Raw genomic sequence first — 23,758 nt, 5'->3', positions numbered from 1 at the left:
AATCTGCCTGCCAGTGTGTCTACAGAGAGCAAAAGGAATCCTTCTCTGATACCCAGATAAACTGAATGTATACAGTCCTGTCACTGGTACACTCCCATCGCATGGTATGATTTATAGTTGGAACTGCATCTTGAAAATTTGTTTAATAAAAAAGGAAAGAGTAATATGCATAATAAACTAAGACTGAGGTTTCTCAAGCCTCCCAGCACATATAACACAGGATTTCTAATTCTTACCGAGGTTGATACATTGTTTTAAAAAAAAATATTCTTTCTAGGTATCAAGGTCTGTAATAACATTCACCATCATGGCCCTGGTTGTGCTGCATGAATGCTTGTGCCGCGAGGATGAGTTCACAAATAAGCATGACGCACACACGCAAACACAACGCTACAAAATTCACTTTTAACAATCTGTTTACCCTGCACAGTTTAGACTCTTAAATACTACAGCGAGTGCATGTCAGTTTTAGTCTTATCAGTCACTGATATACTCCATGGAAACTGGGTCATGTGGAGCCTAAATGGCTTTATCAGATGACAAAGTTACTGAACCGTCCTTCCTCAAAGTCCCTTTTCCCCACAGAAAACCCCCTTTTTAACATCACATCAGCTTCTGCACCCATCTCCGTCTAACCAACAATCATCCTTTTCTCTTATCTTCATTCACTTATCAACCATTTTTATTCCAAGTGCTTTGATTGTTATCAACCAATTCCAGATCCTGCATTTAAGGGGAACCTATTGGCAGAAGAGCAAGCCAACTATATTCACTAACATTGAGAGAAAAATAATTGCTTTACCTTAGAACAAAGTTGTTGTTTTCATGCACATTTCTACAGTAGCCCTGGATGGATCGACCAAACGCTGGCTCTGAGGTCCTTTTAGCAGCCACCATAAAAGCTGCAAATTCATCTCTAGATATCACAAAACCCTGCAGAGTGCTCATTTAAATAGCTATTTGCTTTTTTTTCACTACAAGACGTATCAATCTGATTCACCCAAAAGTAAGCCATTGGCAACCCAATAATAGTACATATCCCCCAGCAACCATGTGAATTAGTGTATGTAGAATCTGCTCTGGCATCATGTGAGGGTAAATTTAACATAACCAAGTAGTTTTATTTTAAACTAAAAGAAAAAAGACATCAGTTAACGTAGCAAGATTTCACTTGGCTGTTACAAATAAAAATTTGTTCAAGCTACAGAATGAAAAACTAGAGCGAAAGTACAGAATATCTATACCTTTGTATCCTGCAGCATCACACAGGAACAATGCCTTATCCAAATGTTCTTGTAATCATCACAAGTCATTTAACTCTATAAAAGAGTTAAATGATCTTATATGCTGTCTCATATCTAGAACAATAGAGGGTCCATTAGGCACAGTGTGCCGATTTATCTAATTTAATTGCAAGTATATGATGGCATTAGAGACCATTTAAGACAAAGAAGAAGGAAATTACAGACGTTTACATCCATTTCAGCTGGAGAATCAAATGTACCAAATCCCACGGTACTCCTCAGAGAATTTTGATAAAGAAATAAGAATCCCTCGGAGTCCTAAAAACTATTTATTCTGGTTAAAACAAAAGTCACTAAGAATGAGGCGCACAGTGATCGCAAAGTGCTTAAATTAGCATATTCTGAGTAACTCTTCTTAATAACCATTTATCAACCTGATGAATGGCTGTCATATCATATGATCTTTACAAATGCCTGATTCTTTCTAGCAGCATCCATTTAATGAGATATAGCGGGTGAAACCAAGCCTAACTGGTGAAGGAAAGGTAATTAGTATCTTGGTGTACAAGTGCAAAATATGCTTCAGCTACTAATGATGAGTTGTTGAATGAGGAGGCCTCAATTCCCTTCTTGAGCTGTTAATAAGCAGGACACAAAGACGAGAATTAAGGCAAAAAGTAAGAAATGAGGAGTTTACAGTCAGACCACCGGTGCATCTGCCAGCATGCACACCCCAGAGAGCAATTCAGGAACTTAATACTAACAAGGTCAGCACACAGATACACAGCGCTACTTCCCCTCCCAGGTTTTATTACAGTAATGCATTTAGACAACTAGCCTCGTTTCTCCAATATGAGCTCGTATATCCCTGTACTTGAAGCTCCAGGGAGCCACTGCAGTTTACCATGAAGTGTTCAATTCTTTTAAAGAACCACCCAGTGTCCCGTCTCATCAGCCTCCCATTTTTCATACTACTGTATCACCCATGACTTGTTCTTTTCTATGCGAAAACAAACCGCCCTATTTGTTACCAGGTCAGAGGTTTGTCGAGATGACGCAGCTGCAGCAAAAACAAGATAAACAGCAACTGGGATTTGGGCTGATTTCACGGTAGAGAAGAGGTGACTGACAACTTGTAAGATTCATCCCCAGCGCATGCTAATGGAGGCTCGGAATGTGGCAAAGAAATGAATTGGATCTCATAGGGTTCATGTTTTTTTTTTGGTGAATTGCTTTGAACTATTCTTAAAAGAAAATCCCTCAAGTCGTGCTGTGAATATTTGCAGTGGCATCAATGATTTTTCTCAAGTGCAGCATAAATGTAGTCCCATATGCTTGTTTTGACTTTGCAAGCAAAGGGGAGCACCATAAATGAATATATATTTAAAAAGTACATAATTTCATAATACTGTAAATAGATTTTTAAGCTTAGAAGAACAATCTGTTCCAGATGGGATGCAGAAGCCAGAATCATTTGAGACTGACAGATAGTTTCACTACTTGCAGCTGCTGTCTCCATTGGCATCATGCTGTGAGGACATTGACATATGAAACAGGGGAATAGCAGAGTCAGAATGCTAAGAGATACAGTACAGTCCGACCAGGCAACTGTGCATTGTAACTCTTATTTTACTTTAAAACCTAATGTTTCATCCTGTCTCGATTTACTATTGGACATTTCTGCCACCACTTTGCTTTGTTATACAGAGTGTGAAACTTTGGGGCAGCTAGGCCTGGTTTTTGGTCAAATTTGAATCATCCACTTCTAAATGACCACCTTTATATTTGCTATATTCTAATATGTGGTGGCAAACTTTACAGGACTTTAAAAAGAACATTAGCTGACATGAGCAACTCAGCAGGAACAAGAACTGTTCTCATACGATGCTCCTCAAATGACAAATCAATTTTCCTTTGATGGGTGATATTTCTTCCAATCCTTATTCTTTCCTGGTCTTTTTGTTGCCCATCAAGCTCCATCAAACTGTCACTGCCGGACAGTTATTTTTTTCTTTTCTTCATACACTGCAAATCTTATACAGTATAAGATTTATACCATTCTGATACTCAAACAACTTTGAATATTATTGCGCATATACAACATGTTCTAGGGATTTTCAAACCTGCAAGTTGCACCCAAAAAATTATGGCAGGCTTGAGATCCAATCAAAAGCTTCAGTCCAGAACAAGGGAATGAGTTGACTCCTGTTTTGCTTAAGGCTGCAGATTTAATACAGACTGATGAAACTATGATAACAGACAGGTGGGATTAATTGTATTATTGTAGATTTACACAACGTTAATTTGGCTAATCTTGCCAGTTTTTTTAAACCTAATTACCAACTCAACATATTTATGGAGAGTCACCCAAGCGTTTCAATGTCAAACAAAAATAGGACACCCCCCCGCCCCCCCCCCTCTCAGTCAGTGTGTCTGTAGTAAATAAAATCTTAAATTCAGCTATTGAAATTGCTCTTAAAATAAGCACTATGCCTGTTAGTTCAGTGCAACTACTTTGGGGCAGCTTCAAACTTGAGACTATTTCTTGACAACCGAACTGTTTTGCCCATGGGGTGGAAAATCCTTCAGGCGAATCCCTGATCCTCCTTATCACTTCTCTTAGCCTCTCCAACCAGGTCTCATCTCCTCCAGGACAGTAATTAACAGGAATTACACAGAGCTCCTATCTGCTGAGCCCACCTCGTTACTGCAAGAGCCCTTTCCCATTTAGGGCCTGTCTGCTGGGAGATTACGTCTGGAGAGGGGCTCCTCGATCAAGAGGTGCCACGCAGCTGTTGTGCTTTTGGGCTAAGCTCGGCCACAGTGTTGCTCTCCTGTGCAGATAAGGACCAAATTGGGTGGCGGGATAAATTCCAGTTATGTCTTGCACTTTGGTAAGACTGATGCATCTCTAAATATTTGTCACTTGCACCATTACAATAAATATTCTACTTAAAACAATATTTTTAGACAAATGTGACAGTCATTGGTAGCAAATGCAGCTTTACTGTTAAAATTCAGCTACCGGAATTGCTTAAAAATAACATATATGCCGGTTAGTTTAGTGCAACTAAAATTAAATCCATTTTTGGTAAATGAGAGATTTGCCAGTTGTATAATGTCATTACTTCCAACTGTGTAGCTTGGTTATTAGAAATTGTATCTTTAAGAATGGCAATTTCTTTTTTTTTTGTGACACACTTTACATTTGATGGCCTTAAGAAAAAAAAAAAAAGAAAAAAATATGGACACTCACCCTGAATACATCTCTGCTTTCCTCTGTATTTCTGAGCCTGCACATTGTAAATGTTTAACAGAATCCTTGAGAAAAGCCTCTCCACTTCTGTTTCCGTGGCAACTGGCATGCATTGGAATTGATGACATCTCCTGATCGCCCACTTACTTTGCACTAAAAATGCTCTTCCAGTGAACTTCACCAGTGTCATTTCCCCTCACAGAAGGAGGACACTTTTTTAAAATTTTATTTACTTATTCTTTTACTACAGTGAAGTGCAGACACAAACATATTTAATCTTTCAATCTGTAAGTGCTTCTAAAGCTTTGGACTTAACGTGTTCAAGTGAGCATTAAAAAGGCACATGTCAGTCTCTCCAACTTAAAAAAAAAAAAAAAACTGAAAAAAAAAAAGCCCAACAGGTTTTGCTTGGTGCCTGTGGTGGGATTTGTATGCCCCTCTTAAAAATATGAATCCGGCTTCTAGCATGAATCATTATCCATTATCTCCCGCTGCAAGCTGCAAAACTGTTAAAGAGAGAGAGAAATTCTGTCTTTATTCAGCTCATCGAGTTAAACGTTTTTGTCCAACAGTGTGGCCATATCTCACACTTTTCTTTCTCTTCCTTAATTAACATAGACGGGCAGCCAGACAGCTCCGGAGGCCAAAACCTGAAGCAAGACCACTTGCTGTCACCTTGTTACCACCGTAATGGGTTCAGATGAGGTCCCCCTGACACAGGAGAGAAGGGGAAATTAATTCATGAAGCCCAGCCTCGTGTACTTTCCACTTTGCTTCTCCTTCCATTTGCCCTTCCTTTCTCACCACTTCTCCACCTACACAGCCTCCTTTAAACTGCTGGCACCACACAACAGACAGAACATATTCAACATAATCACACTGCACGCACCAGCAACCCAGTGCACAATTCATTCAGCTTCATTAAAATCACACACGCGCGCTCTGGCTGAAAATTAACACGTTCCTCGAGTGACCATTAAAATCTATTCATTAACTTTGAGCCACATTTCATCCGCTGTTGGTTTTGTTTGTAAGTCCTTATAACTGAACAATAAATATGCAAACATTCAAATACTGTTCGGCAAAGTCAACAGCATCGAGGCATCTTTGGCAACCTGTATAAACATTCACTCAACTGCCACTACCTTTGACCACGGAGGCAGGCTGCTCTGTCAGAGAGCCGAGTGTCATGCAAGTGAGCAAGGCACTGCCCTGTCAACCCAATTAGGCTGCTTAGGCGCACACCAACTCCATTCTGTAGGCTTGAAAGGGGTCAAGGAACATATAAGAGAGTCATTTCCCCGCCTCACCCAGCACACAGACTGACAATGTTTTGATTCATGGATAGACTGAAAGGCAAGAACGTCTTTTATGCTGAAGTCTTAATAAGGGGATGTGTACATAAAAACTATCTGTGGGAACATGCGCACACGCACTGACCAATTAGTAAAGAGAAAGACAAGCAACAAGAGGTAATTGTCATGTCTACCTTTAAGTTAGAAATAAGGTAATCACTCAATGTCATTGCTGGAGCATAATTTTGTTTAAATAATCTTTCAAACCTGAACAAAGCTGGTTCCCCAGTGGCACAGTCTGTAGCGAGGGAATGTTTTGTGTGCTTCATTGTTGTGATCATGCTACACATTCAACACACCAATTTGTTCATTTAATCCAATTATTTGGGGATTCTCTATTCTGCAGATTTCTCCATTTTCTTTACCCCACAGTCAATAATCCTTCACCCTCCAAGGAGCCAGTCTCCGACTCTATGAATGCCCGCTGAGTTGTTAACCCCTGAGTGAAAGCACCTGGATCAATTCTAAACAGCCTGCATGGATGTTTGATTCGATAATCTGCACTTCGCTGTCTCAATGTGTGTGTGTGTGTACATGTTTACACGGAGTCAATATCAAATACACAGATTCGTGTGCCTTGATTAAAAAGACAAGGGGAATGTTAGATTTAAATTCATTGTGCAGCATTTCAAAATAATGTGTATATGCTATGCATGCTTTTCAGCCGTCTGTTTTATAAGAGCTTTCGTGTTATTTTCAAAGAAGTTTGACAACTCGGTGTTCTAGATGGACCTTTGGACTAGTGACTGGTTTGTTTGAGATGCTTTTGTGACAGGTAAATTTTTCTGACACATCTACACACAACTTCAGAGGTGGCCTGTTTGCCAAAAATTGGGTCATAAAATCACTCAATTACAGATGTTGACGTTCCATATGCATTACGTAGCTTTAATGGTGGGATCACAGTTCCATGATAAGGAATGTTCCCGCAATCCTTCCTCCGCCCCTCTGCAATACATATCAAAAGAAATGCTAGAATTGCTTTCTGTGGCACATTTGAAATGGTTTTGTGACAGTGTAATACCACAGTCATTTATCCAGCTGCATTTGGCTTTTGCTGTGAATTGCAGAGATGTCGTTTTCTTATTTTGTTTGATGTGCCTGAGCCATGCAGACAGTCATCGTTTGAATTTTGCGGCTCAGATGCAATACTGACAGATGCCTTTAACTTGAATTAGTAATACTGAGTCATGTTACTGAAACCCTGTATTTTCCCTGCATGCAGCAGCTTCCTCCGTGTACTGCACAGATCTCTGCATGTCGTGTCCTAGGGAACTGATGAAGTCTGATCTTGAGAAAGGAAAAAAAAAAAAAATAGTTGTGAATGGGTCGCATCACCTCCTGGTAGAAAGCATTCCTGTGCCAAACAGTTTCCTTTCAAAGCTAATCTTGTATTTGCATATTAAAAGGCAATGAAAGACGCATACAGAACCATAATCCTGAGCTGTCCTTGTGTTATTTTTAAGACCAGGCATTTGGTGCACAAAAAGGAAAAAAAAAGAAAAAAGCAACAGAGAGCCTTAGAGAGCATTGCAAGCAGCAAGAGGCCCTTTTCATTCTTATATCACACACTTTTTAAAATCGTTGAGGGTGGCATGCACATTAAACACTATAATCAGGACACATTTGAATTTCAATGTGGAGCATATGAAAGGTGCCGAGACTGGATTTGGATACTTTTATTCTGGAACTGAACTGGGATACATCAGCTGGAGCTGGGACAGATTACTTGTCAAAAATCTACATAGAATTACTGCTCTGCTTTGTTTAGTTCCCCCCCAGCTGTTTTGCCAGATGTCTCTTCATTAAACCCAACATAAACAGGCTTCAAGTTGAAAGTAAATGCAACAGTTTAATAATGGCCAATGAATGATGACTATAGACTCCTCTCATTAATTGTCCTTGCAGGTGTGGAGAAAACTTCTTGTAAAGAAATGTTAATCGTTCATCGGGCTATTTGATCATTTCTCTTCCATCATGTGATTTGTTGATGGACGACAATGGCCTCTCCACCACTCATTAGGCGCAGTGAAAGAGAGGAACAGTAGCAGCTAGCAGACTTCACAGTTAAGCTATGGGCCTCATTACACAAGCTCCGAGGGCAACACTTCAAGAATCCAACTTAATTGGCTGCCTGAACATTGCATTTTTATAAAGCAATTTATTTTAAGTGATTTTGATGTCCGATGATATACAGGGGAACATTCTATTTGAAGCTGAATGGAGCTCGAACAGTTTTATAGCCCTCTGGCAAGATCACAGGCACAATGCAAGCAAAGGTTGAGGAGAGAGGAGGGTTTTTAATCCTGTTTCAGAAAGTGAGATTGTGTGTAAGAATGTGCTGAGAGCGCAGAAACACTTGAGACTGAGGTCGTGTTTGTGGTGTTGCTTCACCACTGGCAGGATGCAGACACAACTAACATCTGCATTGTATCCAAGCAAGCAGAAGAAACACAGTTGATGATGCTCTTTAGATAAATCAGGCTCTGAAATGTGGCAAAAAAGAAAGCTTATATGTTATAGCTTTAGAAGCTCATCTGTAATCAGCCTTCCTGCAAATCTATTTTCTTTCTGACACCTATTCCTCTTTTCTGCTAAGGGATTAGGAACCAATTGTGTGCATCCCATGGACTGAAATCTGCCATGTTCCCTTTTATTTACGTTTCACACGCTAATAGAATCTAATCGTTTTAGAAGGCCACCGGGGCTGTAAAAGCATTTCATGGTTGTTTGCGCCACAGCTGAGAACTTTCCACATTTGCAGAGCTGCCTCTACACGTCATATAAAAAGGAAAGAAATGAAAAACACTTCTCGTAAATTACGGACCATGATGCCCGCCACTTCCCTCACTCATACACAATGGGCAAAATGCACACTCCTAATGCAGTACCTGTTATATATGTTTCTGTCATGAACACAAAAGAGCCGTGAGGGAGACTGTGCAGAGCCAGGCGAGGCTGCGATTGGCCGATAAACACACGAGGGAGAGACTTATCCCTGAGAGAGGCCTTGGAGATGACAGTGAGACTTAATTAATATGTAGAATTTATTGATCATTGCACTACAGGGAAATCAACTGCCATCTCCCACCATTTTTTGTACCCTGAGGGATCATAAATAAGACCTTAAATATTTCAACCATGCTCCACATCAAGCATGACCAATAAACATAACAGAGCAATATTTGCCAGAACTTCATAGTAAATTACAAGCCAAATTAAATTACAAGCCATGGTTATGGGGAATAGTTTAAACTATGGGGAAAACTTAAAAAAAGAAGTGCTGTGTCTTAATTACAGTAACACAAATAATGGGAGCTTTTCTTTGGATTAAATGACATACTTTTTTGTGGGCATAAAACCAGGTAATTCCCTCCTGACTATAATAAAAATGTTACACACTACAATTTGAATGGGTCCTGCTTGTATTTTCAGAGTAAAGAACAGCAGTGAGAAAAGGTGCCAGGGCCTGGAGAACAGAGGAAACCTGGTTTGTTTCCAAAACTCCTGCAGTGCGTCAGTCTCCTGCAACCAACAAACCATGCTGCTCAGCGAGCTTACATCTTTTCTCCCTTCCGAAGAAGAAAAAGGGGAGAAATGAAAAGCCCCAAACTTGGCAGGACTTCCTCAAGCCCTGTAAGGATTCACTGTGTCTGTGCTTGTTGCAGAAATAGGTTGATTGTGCTCTGAGCGGCCCTAGTTTGGGTAAAAAAAAGAAAGGAGAGAAAACTAAACTAAAGAAAATGTACAAAGAGAACAAGAGAGTAGTGTTTCCTTAGTGTTAGCCGTCACTTGGTGATGGGGAGACTAAACAGGGAATCAACACAGTTAGAGAGGATGTGTTCAAACTTTCCAATAAAGAAGCATTGAAAAAGGCCACACGCTGAGTGCCTGGCTGACACGACAGAGCTTGACAGCCTCATCAAATGCTACGTTGTTGGGAGACTTCCTGCATTCACAAAACTTCACCTCTCAAGCAACGGCGGCCTCATTTGGTAGGGATGATTAAGAATAAATATATTTTAAAAAAAATGAATGAAAGTTTCCTTTACAACGGTAAAGCTGAAGGAAGGGATAGGCCACAAACTTCCCATCCAGTGCAAGAGCCCTTCATGCTTCTTTGAAAATACTTTGGTAACTGGTTGACAAAACTATGGACAGAAAATTTGCCATTCGCTTAAAAATGAACGTTATATTAGTATGTAAGTAAAGGCAGGTGCGCTTCAAGAGTAATTCTATTTAACAACTCTGTTTGGGTAAAACAGTCAGTGTACAGAGTAGTAGTCTACAATCCACAGTCCTGCTCAATGTGCAGCGTCTCTGCACAATAAATCTGCTTATAACCAATTTACTTCTTTCATTTATTTCCCTGAACAAAAACAAATGCACTTTCCCAATCTTTCATACAGACAGAAGAACTGCCCTAAACTTGTCTGCACAGCAGAGACAAAAAAAAAAAAATGCAAGTCTCATCTTTTTTCTCAAGCCATCAATCAAGAGAAATGAAAAGTCAGTAAAGCTACAAGTCCTTGGATATCCAAAGCATTCTGGTGTACACAGATGGCTCAGAAAGGTACGCCTTATTTTTGTAATACAGGAACAATTAAAATCCATTATATCCTGGCATATCTATTGGAAACTGCAGGCAATAGTATTTGAGATGGAAAACCATGGTGATGCACAAGGCTGAATACAGAGGCCATTTTTCCATTCAATCCCCTCTTAAAATCAAACTTAACTGAGTAGCGCCAGCCCAAAGTAAGGTTGCACTCTACAGAAAGTAAATGTACCCAGAGTTGCTATACTGGAAAACATTTGTGACAGCTTTGAAAATGATGGTCTGTACACCTGAACAAGCATAGGTAAATTGGCGGGAGACACAACTGAACGACAATTAAAGAAGAGCATAAGCTCGCTGTCTCACCGACTGCTGAATCTTTATTGGTTTTAAGTGTCTCTGACCTTCATCAGTCATCTGGGCTTAGATCATCTTGATACATTCATCTACTCCCACATTCAGTTATCCAATCAAAGGCCTAGATTCAAGTTTAAAACAGAAATGTGCATTAAGGAAACAGTCATCTTTAAATGTACCAACAGGACAGCTTTGCCATAACCTTACAAAACATGTTCAAACTTAGACCCTCTAGATGAGACCCAATACGCAATCAAATGGTAAGTTAAATACATCTACAAGCCATTAACAGAATGAGGAAAGAAACAATGCACCACACTAAAATTACACCCGTCCCAATTAACCTAATTGCAATAATTTGATGTCATTGTGATCATGTCTGCATAATGGTCATAATAGTCTTTATTTACCTGTATAGAAACAGTTGGTTGAAACTAACAAAAGTCACATTTTCGCACCATTTTATGGAGCCGACGGTCTACAAAAAGTCATCTGTTGTGGACAGGACGTGTGGCATGCAAAAGAAAGTGAGTAAATCACTACTAGAACAGTTATACTACAATACTAGCATAAAAGAGAAACTGAATCAGAATGGTCTTCCAAACGTAATTGTGACAGCACCAACACCAGTTCATATATGCAACATATTCCACATCAGACCCAATTAGAAAGACTTAATGAGACCCAAAACATCTCAAAGACAGTTGGGAGTTAAGCTCATGAGGCCTCCCTCGTGTATGAAATCACCAAAAAGGTTCAAATTACAGAGAGCATTTTTTTTTTTTATAGCATCATGTTTAATGTTCTTTCCATTCAGACAACTGGCTGACAAACTGTGTATTGTGAATATCCAGAAGTCCTCTTTTCTTTTGATAATAAAGATCTCTGTCTCTAGGTAGCACCAAGACTCGATCGATCCCACAGAAGCAACTAGTGGAAAAGGGATTCCCAAGGTTTCTCAATCTTATTCAGTTATTTGTGCGGTCTGACACCAAGTCCTTAATCCAACCAAAAAAAATTATCCGGGTTCCTATGAATATACACAATGCTTCAGGATGGCCTCTCCTGTTTTGAGAGTTTTTGGGCCTACTTAAGTGCCTTCAAGGAAGCTTTGTGTGGAGCATGTTGCCCATTTGCATTTGAGTGTGATGTGATATTTTTATTTTGTTTTGCTATTTCAGTATTAGCTCCCATCTTATGGGCCAAAGTCAATAAGAACATGGCCAAGCTGAACTGTTGCATTACACATAAAAATAGCGTTTTCTTGAGATATATATGTGTATATTGTGGGTTCTGAAGTGGAATCTGGTCTTCTAATTGGATAATTGAATCACCGAATGTTGGTGCAGATGTACATAAAGACATGTTGATGTTCCATATCTGACTAAGGTCAGACGAACAAAAAGCTTACAAATAAAGATTTAGCTTTGGGTGACAAAAAAAAAGTAAAAGAGTAAAAGAGTAAAAATAAAACCAATAGTAGGCAGAGCAAGTGATGGAACACGGACAATTGAGTCTATTGTTCTGGGACGGGAGCTATCATTTAGCCCAATCTCTCACCACTCATACAGATACTGCAGGTGTGTAATTTAAAGGAGGAGAATGGAATTTAGTCTGATTTACAACCACAGAGGTTCTATTGAAAAACATTCATGAATAGAACAGACCAAACTTTTGATAAAAGGGCCTTTTGTCCTGAATCAGATCTAAGAATGATTATAGGATATTCACCAATAAACCTCTCCGTTTATGCACAGGCACTTGAGACGGTAGGTGAAACAAAAAAACTGACAGGTTGATGGAAAGAATAGGCACGGAGATCAAAGGAGATGCCAGCACTTCTGAGATGAAGGTCCTTTTATTTTTCAGGGAAAATAAAAAGAGCAAGCTGTCATCTCAGTTGTGACAGAGGGAGAAGATAAACACAAAACTTGTGCTAAGGTTACTAGATGGACAGGCAGAAGCCTGCACAGAATGCAGAGGTGCTCCTGTATGGATGCATCACGTACAGCGGCCTCAGGTGAAACGTGTGATATTTTTGGGTACAGTCCTGTTTCACCATTGAGGCAATTTGCATGGTACCAAGAGACTCCAGCTTTATTTCCCTCTGTGGCTTAGTTTTGTGAGAGCAAAGCAGTCAAGGGGACCGTTGCTGTTATTGTCCAAATTGCCCTTACCTGATAAATGTTATTTACTTTTCTTTATTTCATTGCTCTTTTTCTCCTCCTACTTGGAGAGTTTCATTTCCCCAACTCCTTCCTTCCCTAAACCTGAGAGCCAGATTTTCTTAACTTAAGTAGTGGCCAGCCTTCTCAGTGTTTAAATCCTCTTTGGGCAAAAGCTCATTATCATCCACACATATAATCTCTCAAATTGGTACCAAACGCCCATGCTGTTATAGTGGGCTGCATAATTTGCTAAGGGAGCCTGAAATGAGCATATTATCTTTAGAGAGAAATATTAAAATGGAGATAAAGCAGTATATTGTATTTAATGTTGAATGCCTGCAGACAGTTAAGATATCACGACAATGACCTGAGAAACATGCATAGGTGGGAAGAAAATAGATGCATTTCTCCCAAAAACTGTTTCAACTCTGAATTACTCAAAATGTTGCATAAAGCAAACATCTCATGTTGCACGTTTTCTCACTCTGTTTCTCATCTCCTACAGGGACCAAAGAAATCTTTATTTTCTTCAGCGATGGTAGGAAGGTGTATATTTGACTACCTACATGTAGTTAATAAAAACAGCAGCAATTACTGTAGCAGTTCAAAAGTTTATAAGCCAACACGTACACACAAAATGTAAAATAAGTTAGAAACCTTATTCAACATGAAGCAGAATTATCTGATGAATGCTGCATGCAGGTTTACATTCCCTACACCCATTTAAAGATTACTTTAGGATTTATTAACATGCGCTTGGAGGCATATCTACCGGATTGACAAGCGTCTTATCCTATTAGCTCCACCCACAATGCCACCCTATTTATAAAATCTGGATTTCTTTAAATCCAGACCTAATGAAGCTGAAGGCTTCATCTACCCTTTAAATCAACCAAAATACACTAAATACTCTGAATAGATTTAATGCAACATATCTGAATGGTGCCAACCTGCAATCCTGTCAACACTTTCTTTTCCATCATTTTTCTCAACTCTTGGGGTGGTGTAATATTATTACAGGTCAGGAAACAGGCCAGAGAAAGACCACTCTGTTCATCAATCAGGTGATTGATTGCCACCAATTTCACAAGGAGAGCTGTGGCATGCGTCTCCAAACCAGTGCACATATTCATAGTAACCCCTGTTGCAAAGAGTCCTATATCTGTCACACTTGTTGAGTGGCTTCTCTTCTCTTGGCAGCAGGAGGGAAACAACTCCATGTGGCAAGCCATTTCATTTCTAATACCATGATCAATCTCCCCCACTGTGAATGTGCGGTGTGGTGGAGGCAATCATTCAGCGTTTGTGACAGTACTTGGTATTGACCGAGGGAAGATGAACTGTGGGTATGCGCGTGTCTGCCTCTCTCTGTGTGCAGAGACGCGTCAAGCGCATCAATTTCAAATTCCAGTTTTCAATGCCAGACAAATTCTTATGAATATGTTTTAGCAAGACTTTTAAACTTAATTTTGAGTCTTTACATCTCTAACAAAAACCTCAGGCTGTGTATAATGTATTAAAAAACTGATACAATGTAGACAGTGCCATGAATCACCTCTGCTGTGCCCCTCAATTTTTTGCTGACGGTTACCTGCTATATTTAACGTCCTTTAATATCAATTACAAAGTCAAGTAGCCTGCTGTAATTGAATTTGCGGTGTGCACTGATGTCCCTCGTTAGGACTCACTGTCTTGTCCAATTAAAAGGGGCCTTTTATTATTACTGGTCAAATCGTGAGTAGCCCCATTAATGTGAAATGGGGAAGGGGGGGGGGGGGGATCTAAACTTTAAATGATATATTAATGTTGACATCCTTCCAGACTCATGTGCTGCAATGGGTGTCAAGACTGTAAATCTAACTCACTGTCAGGATGTCCTTGAGTCTTCCTACAGCAAAAGAAGGACAAAGAAGTGGATGAAGTGAAAAAAAAAAAAAACGATGCTGTGGACCTACTTTATACTGAATGCAAGGGAACAGATAGATATGCAGCTGCTCGAAAATGGAAGCCAAGGCCTTGCTGGCCTGGTGCGTTTTATTTACAGCTACTTCACAGAGTGATCAGCTTTGACCAACTTTACGAATAAAAGAAAGTAGAAGCAGAGATGGAATTTAGTATTCTGCTACCAAATGTGAACCGCCTCTGTAAATACGCATGGGTGAGAGGATGATGCATTCTCCGCGATTAAGTGTTGTGGGTAATATATTGCTGGAATTACTGGGAGACTGTGGAGGGGAAAGAATCATTTGTCAGGGGACTCCTCAATGTCTGGCTAAAAAAATGGGAACTAATGACTGTACAGTAAAAGGGAGGAGAGGCTAAATTTGTCTCAATGGGTGTCAAAAAAATGTCACCGTGAAGCTGCAGCTGTCATGAGTTCACTGAAGAGACACGTGTTAACAGTTTTGTTAAAGCTGCCGTCGGCAGGTTTTGAAAATTCCGAGTCTAAAGTCAGAAAATTCGAACTGATACAACATTCAGGTCCCTCCCCCCAAACTCTACCAAGCTCCAAACCGCCCCCCAAACCCCTCCTCCTCTGTGGACGAGGTTGTGCACGTGAGTTCACACCAGTGTGCGCACACACAAGCTGGGGCAGACTCACGCTCAGCACGGTTGGTGACTGTTCTGCTCAGATAATAGATCAATAATAAACCTAACGTGATTGGTTAAAAACAGCCGGGAGCGCTCGATTTTTGCAAGCACGATTAGAGGCTTCAGAGGGAGCTACAGAATTCGGAATTTTTCCTAAACAGCCTATTTAATATTCTACTTCCAGAATCCCATGACAGTTCAAGCTAATATGACTAAAAAAAAGTTGGCGACGGCAGCTTTAAAGGGTTACGCTGACTGAACGCAAAAAAGAAATGTTCTGTTCTGCAGCAGGTAAACTTCAAATCGCTGTGGCAGCCAAACGGTGGAAAGAATAAGGGAAACGCTGCTCGTTCTTGATCGATGGCTGACAGCCGTGCTGTTCCCTTTTGCTTGCGACAAAAATTGCTCAAGGACCATTTTCATGAAGGTTTTTAGCGGTTTGCATCAACACTTTAAAGACTCTGCAGGTGCCATAGTAATGACGTACTTTAGCAATCTCCGAGAGAATTTAGGAAATATTCAGACCTTTTAGTTGCTTTTGCAACACATACACTTGTCTACTCTGTATTCAGGACTGTCAAAAGGCATTTTCTCCAACTTCTGCTGCTTCCTCTAAACTCTGGATATAATACATGAGGAAAAGGTGCAAAAATATATCACAGAAAATATAGTCATGAGGTCCTCATAGGAGATTTTCAACTTTGTTCAGCTTGGTGCCAACTAATCCAAAGATGACTTTTAGGAATTGACAGCACAGCCCCTCTAAGCATTTATTGTACAGTTGGGTATAAGAATGGAAAGGATTGGGTATTTAATACTTTCAGAGAACAGGTCCTCTTTTAAATTACCAACGATATCAATTGTGATCACAAAAATCAACCAGACGGATTGATGATTTTCATAACCCTGGTATGCATGATTTTTTTTCTCCATTTTCTCTTTATCTTTGAAATGTTAGCAGCTACTGTAAGCACTTCAGGGATGAACAGATATATGGTTTAACAAAAGGGTAGTGTCCCATGATTCTACTCTTAATGTAATAACAGAAACTGTAATAAAATGGCAAAGTCGTCCGACTTGTTAGCTTTCAGATGCTTTTTTTTAGATCCCTTTGCGTGGAACAATTAAACCTTACTGCACACAGTCTTCAACTCAATCTCCACAGGGAAAAAATATATATATATATATATAAAACTCACGGTATGTGCAGACCACAAACATACATTCATTTCACTGGGATTTTGGATCCCTGCTGCAGATTTTATTTCTGTGATGCCTTTAACTTGTGATGAATGTTGCAGGAAATGATTTAACAACAACAAATCAGATTTTATTTTGCGTCAGTCTGAGCCTAATGAAAGACCAGGGTCATAAAACATCATTTTGCACTAAAAGGCTGAGACCTGACCACCAGTTTCTGTACGTACAGTAGCCTGAACAGACCAAAGTACAAGGCTGCGACAAGATGTTTCAAAGAGAAGAAATACCATGAACTTACACATATTACTCCAGTGTAAGTGTATCAAGGAGTGGGGTTTGACTGATGGGATGTGCTGTATTAAGCAGAAATGTACATAATTATTCTGTTTGCCCAACCATTCAGGCTATATCAGCATTCTAGTAAAGAGGAACCAAAGCAGAGGACAAATGGATACGTTCTCCTACATATGCATGCTAAGGATTAGTATGGTGGATATGCATGCTATGTTTTTGCACCATCCCACCCCCAGTACAAATGCAGACAAAGCATTACTCAAAAATGAGTGTTTTGAATTTAATAATCTACAGATAATAGCTGTGCACATGCAGCACTGTGTAATGGTTTCCAGGGTTTGTGCGTGCCAGCAAAAGGGAAAGCAAGTGAGACAGCACATTCGTGGTCCCTGAGGACGTTAATCAAGTCATTTAATTTACGTTAATGGGCGGACATAGATTTGAAGGTACAAATGAAAAACACTCCATGTTCAGAGTTTGCAGCAGCTTAGTTAGTGTCTTATTAATGAAACAAATCATGATAGAATCTTTCATGTCAACTTGAACTCAGCGGGTATTTTTTATTCTTCTAATTTTGGTTTATTTCCATTTGAATGTTCTGATTTAATGAGATCTACAAAGAAATAAGTCTGCATTGCCCGAACAAAACAGGCACTCTCTGCCGTGGATATCAAATGCATCTCCATCACAGGAAAGCCATTACTGCAACAGAAGTTTGGGGTTTAAATTAAAAAATTTCATAAAATCTGCAATAAATATATGACGAAATAAACTGCACAGGATTTGAAACTAAACCCACCACTGTATCAGCCTGGGATACTCACCTTCCTGTCCCTACCCTGCTGCTCCTTCCTGTTCCATAAAATTGAAAGCAACCCAATTTCAAACTGGCTTTCATTGCCTAGAATGCCCCTTTTACAACAGCTTCCTAAGTTGCAACCAGCAGGGCTTCTAATAAAGCTGTACAATCGAAAAGGGATGGAACAAAGGACGGGGGTCTGGCTCGAAAGGGATGTTCATTTATCAGTGGACACGTTTCAAATCCTTGCCCCTGGCAATGGCTCGTGAAGCATCCAAAGAGATAGCCCCTAAGGACTTCTGCTGGAAAAGCAAAAAACCTTTTGATGAGCCATGGGCCATTTCCACACCTGTGCCTAATATGCATGGGTAAAAACCCAGACGTAAGCAGTTGCAGAACAGAGAAAAAAGAAACTGGCAAAAGAATTCCTTTTGTATGCCAGTGTGGATGTTCCTTTACTTTAGAAAGCAATTATTTTGGTGTCTTGATAGAGCAGGGATGCAGTATTTGTGTAACAACCATGTTAACGTCTTCAAATTCCTACAAAGAACACAGCTACATCTTTAGATATAGATAAAGTGCTTAATGGAGGATGGAACTCATTTTGCAGTTAAATCAAAACAAGACAATGCCTTGGATCTGATGTGCAGAGATCAATGATTACATTTTCCATCTCGACTGTATGACACTCAATTTTTACTGAATAAACTTAAAAACTTATGCTGTAAAAGTCTGCATGGCTGTGTTATTTTAATCATGACTGCTTGGAAACAGCATTTAACAGCTTTGATGTAAAAAAAAAAAAAAAATAAAAATAAAAATAAAACAGCCTTGAAATCCTTGAATCAAATGCCTGTATCAATTAATTCAGGTGTTGTCACAACAGTTTGTTGGATACTGTGAGTAAAGTAGAAAACCATAGCTTTCCTCCATTTTCTGAATTAGTTTTTATTAAAAAAATGAATAAATGAATAAATAAAGATAAGGACGGAGAAGTTGAAACTTACCCGAGCCTCTCTTTGACACCACTTTCAGGCAATGGACCACAACAGCATGAAGTAAGATCAGAAGAGGAATGGGAGCTTTCATTTTTTTAACCGGTCCTACAAGAAAACAAAAGTTTGAGTTATCATTTCATACTGAGGCAAGCCGTGTAAACACTGAAACAATCCCCCCCAAAAAAGAAAGAAAATTACAAAAAAATATCACAATAGAAGATAAAAATCAGTTCATGATTTTGGCAGCGGATTCAAAGTTAGAGAAAAATCAAGCGATTAAAGAACTTCGCCAAGCCTCGAGGTCAACTGGCATCTCTGAAAATTTTCTTTGGTTGTGAGTCTTTGTTTTTTTTTATGATTGCAGGGACTTGCTGTACTGCACACACCGGGCAAGGCTGTTGATGGCACAAGTGTCAGGATGCATTTCTGTCAAGTTGAACCTGGCTTTGCTGCTCTGCCAACTACCCACCACTCTAAACCCACTTCTCTCCCAACCAACATGACATAATCAGGTGCCTGCTTAGATCAAGGCACCTCTCTGTTAACATAACTGTTTAGGAAAGCTGGGTGAGATGTGAATTAAAGTGGTTCCGGCTTAATATATACACTGAAAAGTACTAAAGTGCCATGACCATAACTCATGATAATGGCAATAAATGCAATGAAATGGTGCATCAAAGAAAGATGGACAAATATATGCCATGAAATGTCACTATGAGATGAATTCTGGGACATTTAAAAGTTATAGAAAAGAGCAGACTTTAGCCAAGAGGAAATAATCTAAAACCTCAACATTCATGAAACAATATGAGTGATCATGAAACTGCAGGAATGAAAAGGAAAAAAAGCAGAAAGAATGTAAGAAAGTAACTTGTTTTCCATCTATAAGAGTACTGACAAGGTTCCAACATGAGCTCGTCTGCAACAGCCTTTTGCTCTGTACTCCGCACAACACCATATCCCTCTTGGGGCATTTCAGAGGCAGGGGGCCTTGTCTGATGAACTGAAAGTCAAATTAGGCTTAGCTGAATCATATATCTCTATCAATAAGTCACTCAACCAAAACTACAGTGATGAATTCAAACAAAACTTAACATAAAACATGTACGAAACCATGTGGTTTTTATTCAGAAAAATCTCCCCATCTTAATTTGTTTCATCTCCTTGCTACATGAGAAACTGCCATCTTAGGCAGGTCTGAATGTCCATGTAAGCTACAAGGGCAACTCCACTGACATTTCAGTCCCCACAAAATGCTTCACAGAGATTCCACAAAGCTGAATCAGAAAAACTGAGGAGAAACCCTGAAAAGCCACAATAACCCTTGAGACACTCAGGCATGTGAAACTGGCTTGAAGCCAACAATGGCGGCATTGCCATTTTTTTCCTGTCAATGGCCCATTGTCATCAGTACTTGCTTCCTGCAACAAATGCCTCCTCAGAAAAGCCACTTGCAATTACACAAAAATCTTATCTTTTTAATTAGTTTTCTGTTTTGGGTGAAAGTCTGCAGCAGTGTAACAAAATGGGTTCTCTTTCTTTGGTTTAAACACACAGGAAGTGGCTGGATAACCAGCTCTGCTCACTGTCCCTACTGCTCAGTGACATCCTGGGCCATTAAACAAGAGAACACTTATCACTGAAAAGGTTAAGATGGTGCTCGAACTGTATTCACGTCATCTGTTGATATCCACTGTACTAGTGAGAAAAAAAACCTTCCTCTGCTGGGTACAATGATACAGTAAATCTGGATATGGGCATAATATCAGAGTATCGCATATAAACATAACGTGGACCTTTGATAGGTACATCCATTCAAACTAAAGCACTTCAAATTGCCATTTACCGTATATTTTGTAGTGTGTAAAATGAGTAAATTCGTTTTGAGATAATGCAAGGGAGCCCCACGATATTGCTTACAAAGAACTACAATAGTGTACTCAGCCTGAGGGAAGAAGCTGCTGCACAAGCAGAGGACTCTTGTATCTGCTGCCAAACAAGCAACAGAGTAAACACACTCAGGCTGAACTACATGATGTCCTTAACTGCTCAGAGGGCTCTGTTCATGGAGCCCATCTTGCCAGTGCTGGACATGGACGTATGACAGATATTGCAGGTGGGATCCTCCACCTGCGGCAGATCCTGGGCTTCACGTGATTGACACCAGGTTGCAGTGCGGCCAGTCAGAATAGTTCTGATTGTACCTTTGTAGAAATCAGGAAGAATCTGGAACATACAGTACGTGTATGTGTGTTATTTTGTGTAGCTGCATCTGTCAATCCAAACAATCAGCAGTGAGGATGTCCAGAATCCTTCCAATTACAGAAGGCAGTACTAAATTGAGCTTGTCAAACAGCATCCAGACATATGCTGTTATTTGTAAGGTGTCAGGGCAGAGTGGAGACGGTATATTCTCTGGATTTTGTTGCACTGAATGCAGTCTGGCTTGGGAGATTTGACATGCTGGTCAGCTTGGTTGTAAAAGTACTTTATTAAGATGGTGGCGAGTACCACAGATGACAAATCATTTGCTGCACATTTCTTAGGTAGAATGACATTTGCTACTTTGTATTTCTGACCTTTCTTGCAAGAGCGAAGAATATATTATGTTAGTTAAGACATGACGTACATGTTCTTAGAACTTGGCCTCACACTTATTCAACACAATTTTATTCCCACGTCACTGCTGAGATCACAGCAACATTAAAAGGTGTTCGGCTAATCTCACAGCAAGGCCTCCCATATATCGATGCAGGTATCCTTCATTCAATAATTCACGACTGCCAACAACATGTCAGTGGAAATCTAACAAAGATGCTTAAATTAAACTGCTTTATCTTTCATTTTACATCGTAAAGCTGATGGAAGATATTCAAGATGACCACCTCAAGGCCTCCAGACTCAGTTTATCAGTAATCATGGAAATGTTGTCAATGTGTTATTGTCGCTATCATCTAACTTGTTGGCACATGGTTATTAACTCGTGAGTACTGGAAGATTCAGTGCAGCTGTCTGTCACAGATATGATCAGAAACACAATAGAGCGGAAAAAAAGCCAGAAGAGTTATCCCCCTTCTAGAAATAAACAGATGCCAGATGTCAAAGAAAATATGAAATCTTGGGGAAAAAGTAATGTTCTCTTAAAAATCCCTACTATGAAAGCTTATCCTGTCAACCATCTCAAAGTGCTCCATTCTTTAAAAAGAAGCTCATCCAAAAGGTGCTGTCACCTGCCTCTCATTCTGTGATTGTTTTCTTCCTAAAGCATCCACTCTTTGCCCTTCCTGAGAGCGTTTCCTCCACAGCAGATTCATCCAAAATTCCATTACTTTCGTGGAGGGTTCTCCAAGAGAAATGGGGTACTCTCAGCACTCCTGTGGTTCAGATTTATCCTGAGGAATCCATCTCACCCTCACAACCACCGGTGTACAACTGAGGCTTCACTGCTTTGCTACCATAGATAGTGTGATTAGGAAAAGAAAACAAAAGAAGAAAGAAAAAGATCCCAATTCAAAATCTCTTGTTGTGTTTGAAGACCCTCCTGTTCAGCTCTGAACCACCATCATATCTAATGCTTCTGCATGACGTTCTATATCTTTGTGGCACGCTAGTGAGATTCCAAATTCCAAATCAGTGAAGTTTGGAGAGGAAATTCCTGTTCAAATGTCACAATGTTTGTTTGTTTATGTCCTTCCATTGTTAGGCCCATTTATACAGCATGCAATACTGGCTCAGCAAAACTGCTGTGTCAAAGTGATGAAATAATTACTAATTTTCATGGTGACACTGAGAGGTAATGTCTCTGCTGGGGTGGAAAATCTGAAATAATAAGCTTATTCATTTAACATTCTGTGGGTTTTTCAGCGCAGGGAAAGGATGCAGAACTGCTGGCCTCCTGGGGCTGCTTTCATAAAGCTTCCCGTCACAAAAAGCTTCTCCATGTGATGAAATTGATGATTTTCTAGAGTAAATCACTGCCAATTTTATAAACGTTTTGATTAATAAACTATGCGTGCATAATGGCTTCCAGAGGAGTGAAGCAATTTACAGGGAGAGGTGAAGCACAGCAGAGAGGGAGGACCTTCAAATTGCACACCGTCAATGCCAAACTTCTCCTGAGTTACAGGAAGTAGGTCTACTCCTTATTAGCTTTTTGAATATCAGCAGGTTCATTTCCTTACCAAGGAAGGTAAACTAATTGGATTTTTACAGCTAATCTGTGAATTATTTTTAAAATTCACCACCTTCTTAGGTTACCAAGTCCCAGATTAAAAGAGCTGAAATGTGAAAAGCTGTTTCAGGGGTAAAGGAAATTACTCACGAGTATCTTGAGCAGAGGAGAAAATGTTTTATAGAAAGAAGTTTGTCAGTTCTTATCATTAACTTGTCTGCTGGTATGTAACCAATTCACCACGAATATAGGTTCCCTTTGGGATAAATAGTTTTGTTCTATCATTTTTAAACACTATCCATTGGATCATGTTGTGACATGGAGACATGTACTCATATTTCCCACCAAGCACAGAAAAGTGATAGAAGTAACCGATAAAAAAAAAAGAAGACATTTGTCATATGAAAAAAAAGTACACGCTTGCTTTCTGTTTTGTTATAAAATTTACAGACCAACCAACATTCTGCAAACTAGTCAGCAAACACAAAAACAAAAGAGACCAGTTAAGTGTTTTCAAAGTGTTAAAATCATATTAGATCAAATACTTTAATTATCATGCGGTTCATCATATTGTTTTAATAACTATAAGCCTGTCCATTATGATTCTCTTTATTTTTTTCTTACCAGCACAAAAAATGACAAACACAGCTGGTTAAAAGCAGTAATAAAAAAAAAATGAAAGAAGAAAAATGGGGTCAAATGCATGAGAACAGATGGCAAAGCAGGCAAAGAAGACAGAACAAGAAAATAAAGAATTGACGTGGCA

General features: G+C 39.6%; 1 protein-coding gene across 2 annotated transcripts in view; it reads right to left on the bottom strand.

Moving 5' to 3' along the window:
• The window catches only part of LOC142391804 (interleukin-1 receptor accessory protein-like 1), a 259,529-nt gene that overhangs the window by 223,328 nt on the left and 12,443 nt on the right, over positions 1–23,758 (bottom strand). For both annotated transcript variants that reach the window (XM_075477883.1, XM_075477884.1), the window contains exon 2: positions 18,831–18,926. In XM_075477883.1, coding sequence (XP_075333998.1) covers positions 18,831–18,912 — 82 coding nt within the window. In that variant the 5' untranslated portion in view covers positions 18,913–18,926. The remainder of the gene's footprint in view (positions 1–18,830; positions 18,927–23,758) is intronic.

This window comes from Odontesthes bonariensis, chromosome 11 (genome assembly GCF_027942865.1).
Source record: "Odontesthes bonariensis isolate fOdoBon6 chromosome 11, fOdoBon6.hap1, whole genome shotgun sequence".
Classification (NCBI taxonomy): Eukaryota; Metazoa; Chordata; class Actinopteri; order Atheriniformes; family Atherinopsidae; genus Odontesthes; species Odontesthes bonariensis.
Note: the sequence above shows the minus strand (reverse complement) of the source record. Positions and strands in the feature narration are given on the sequence as shown.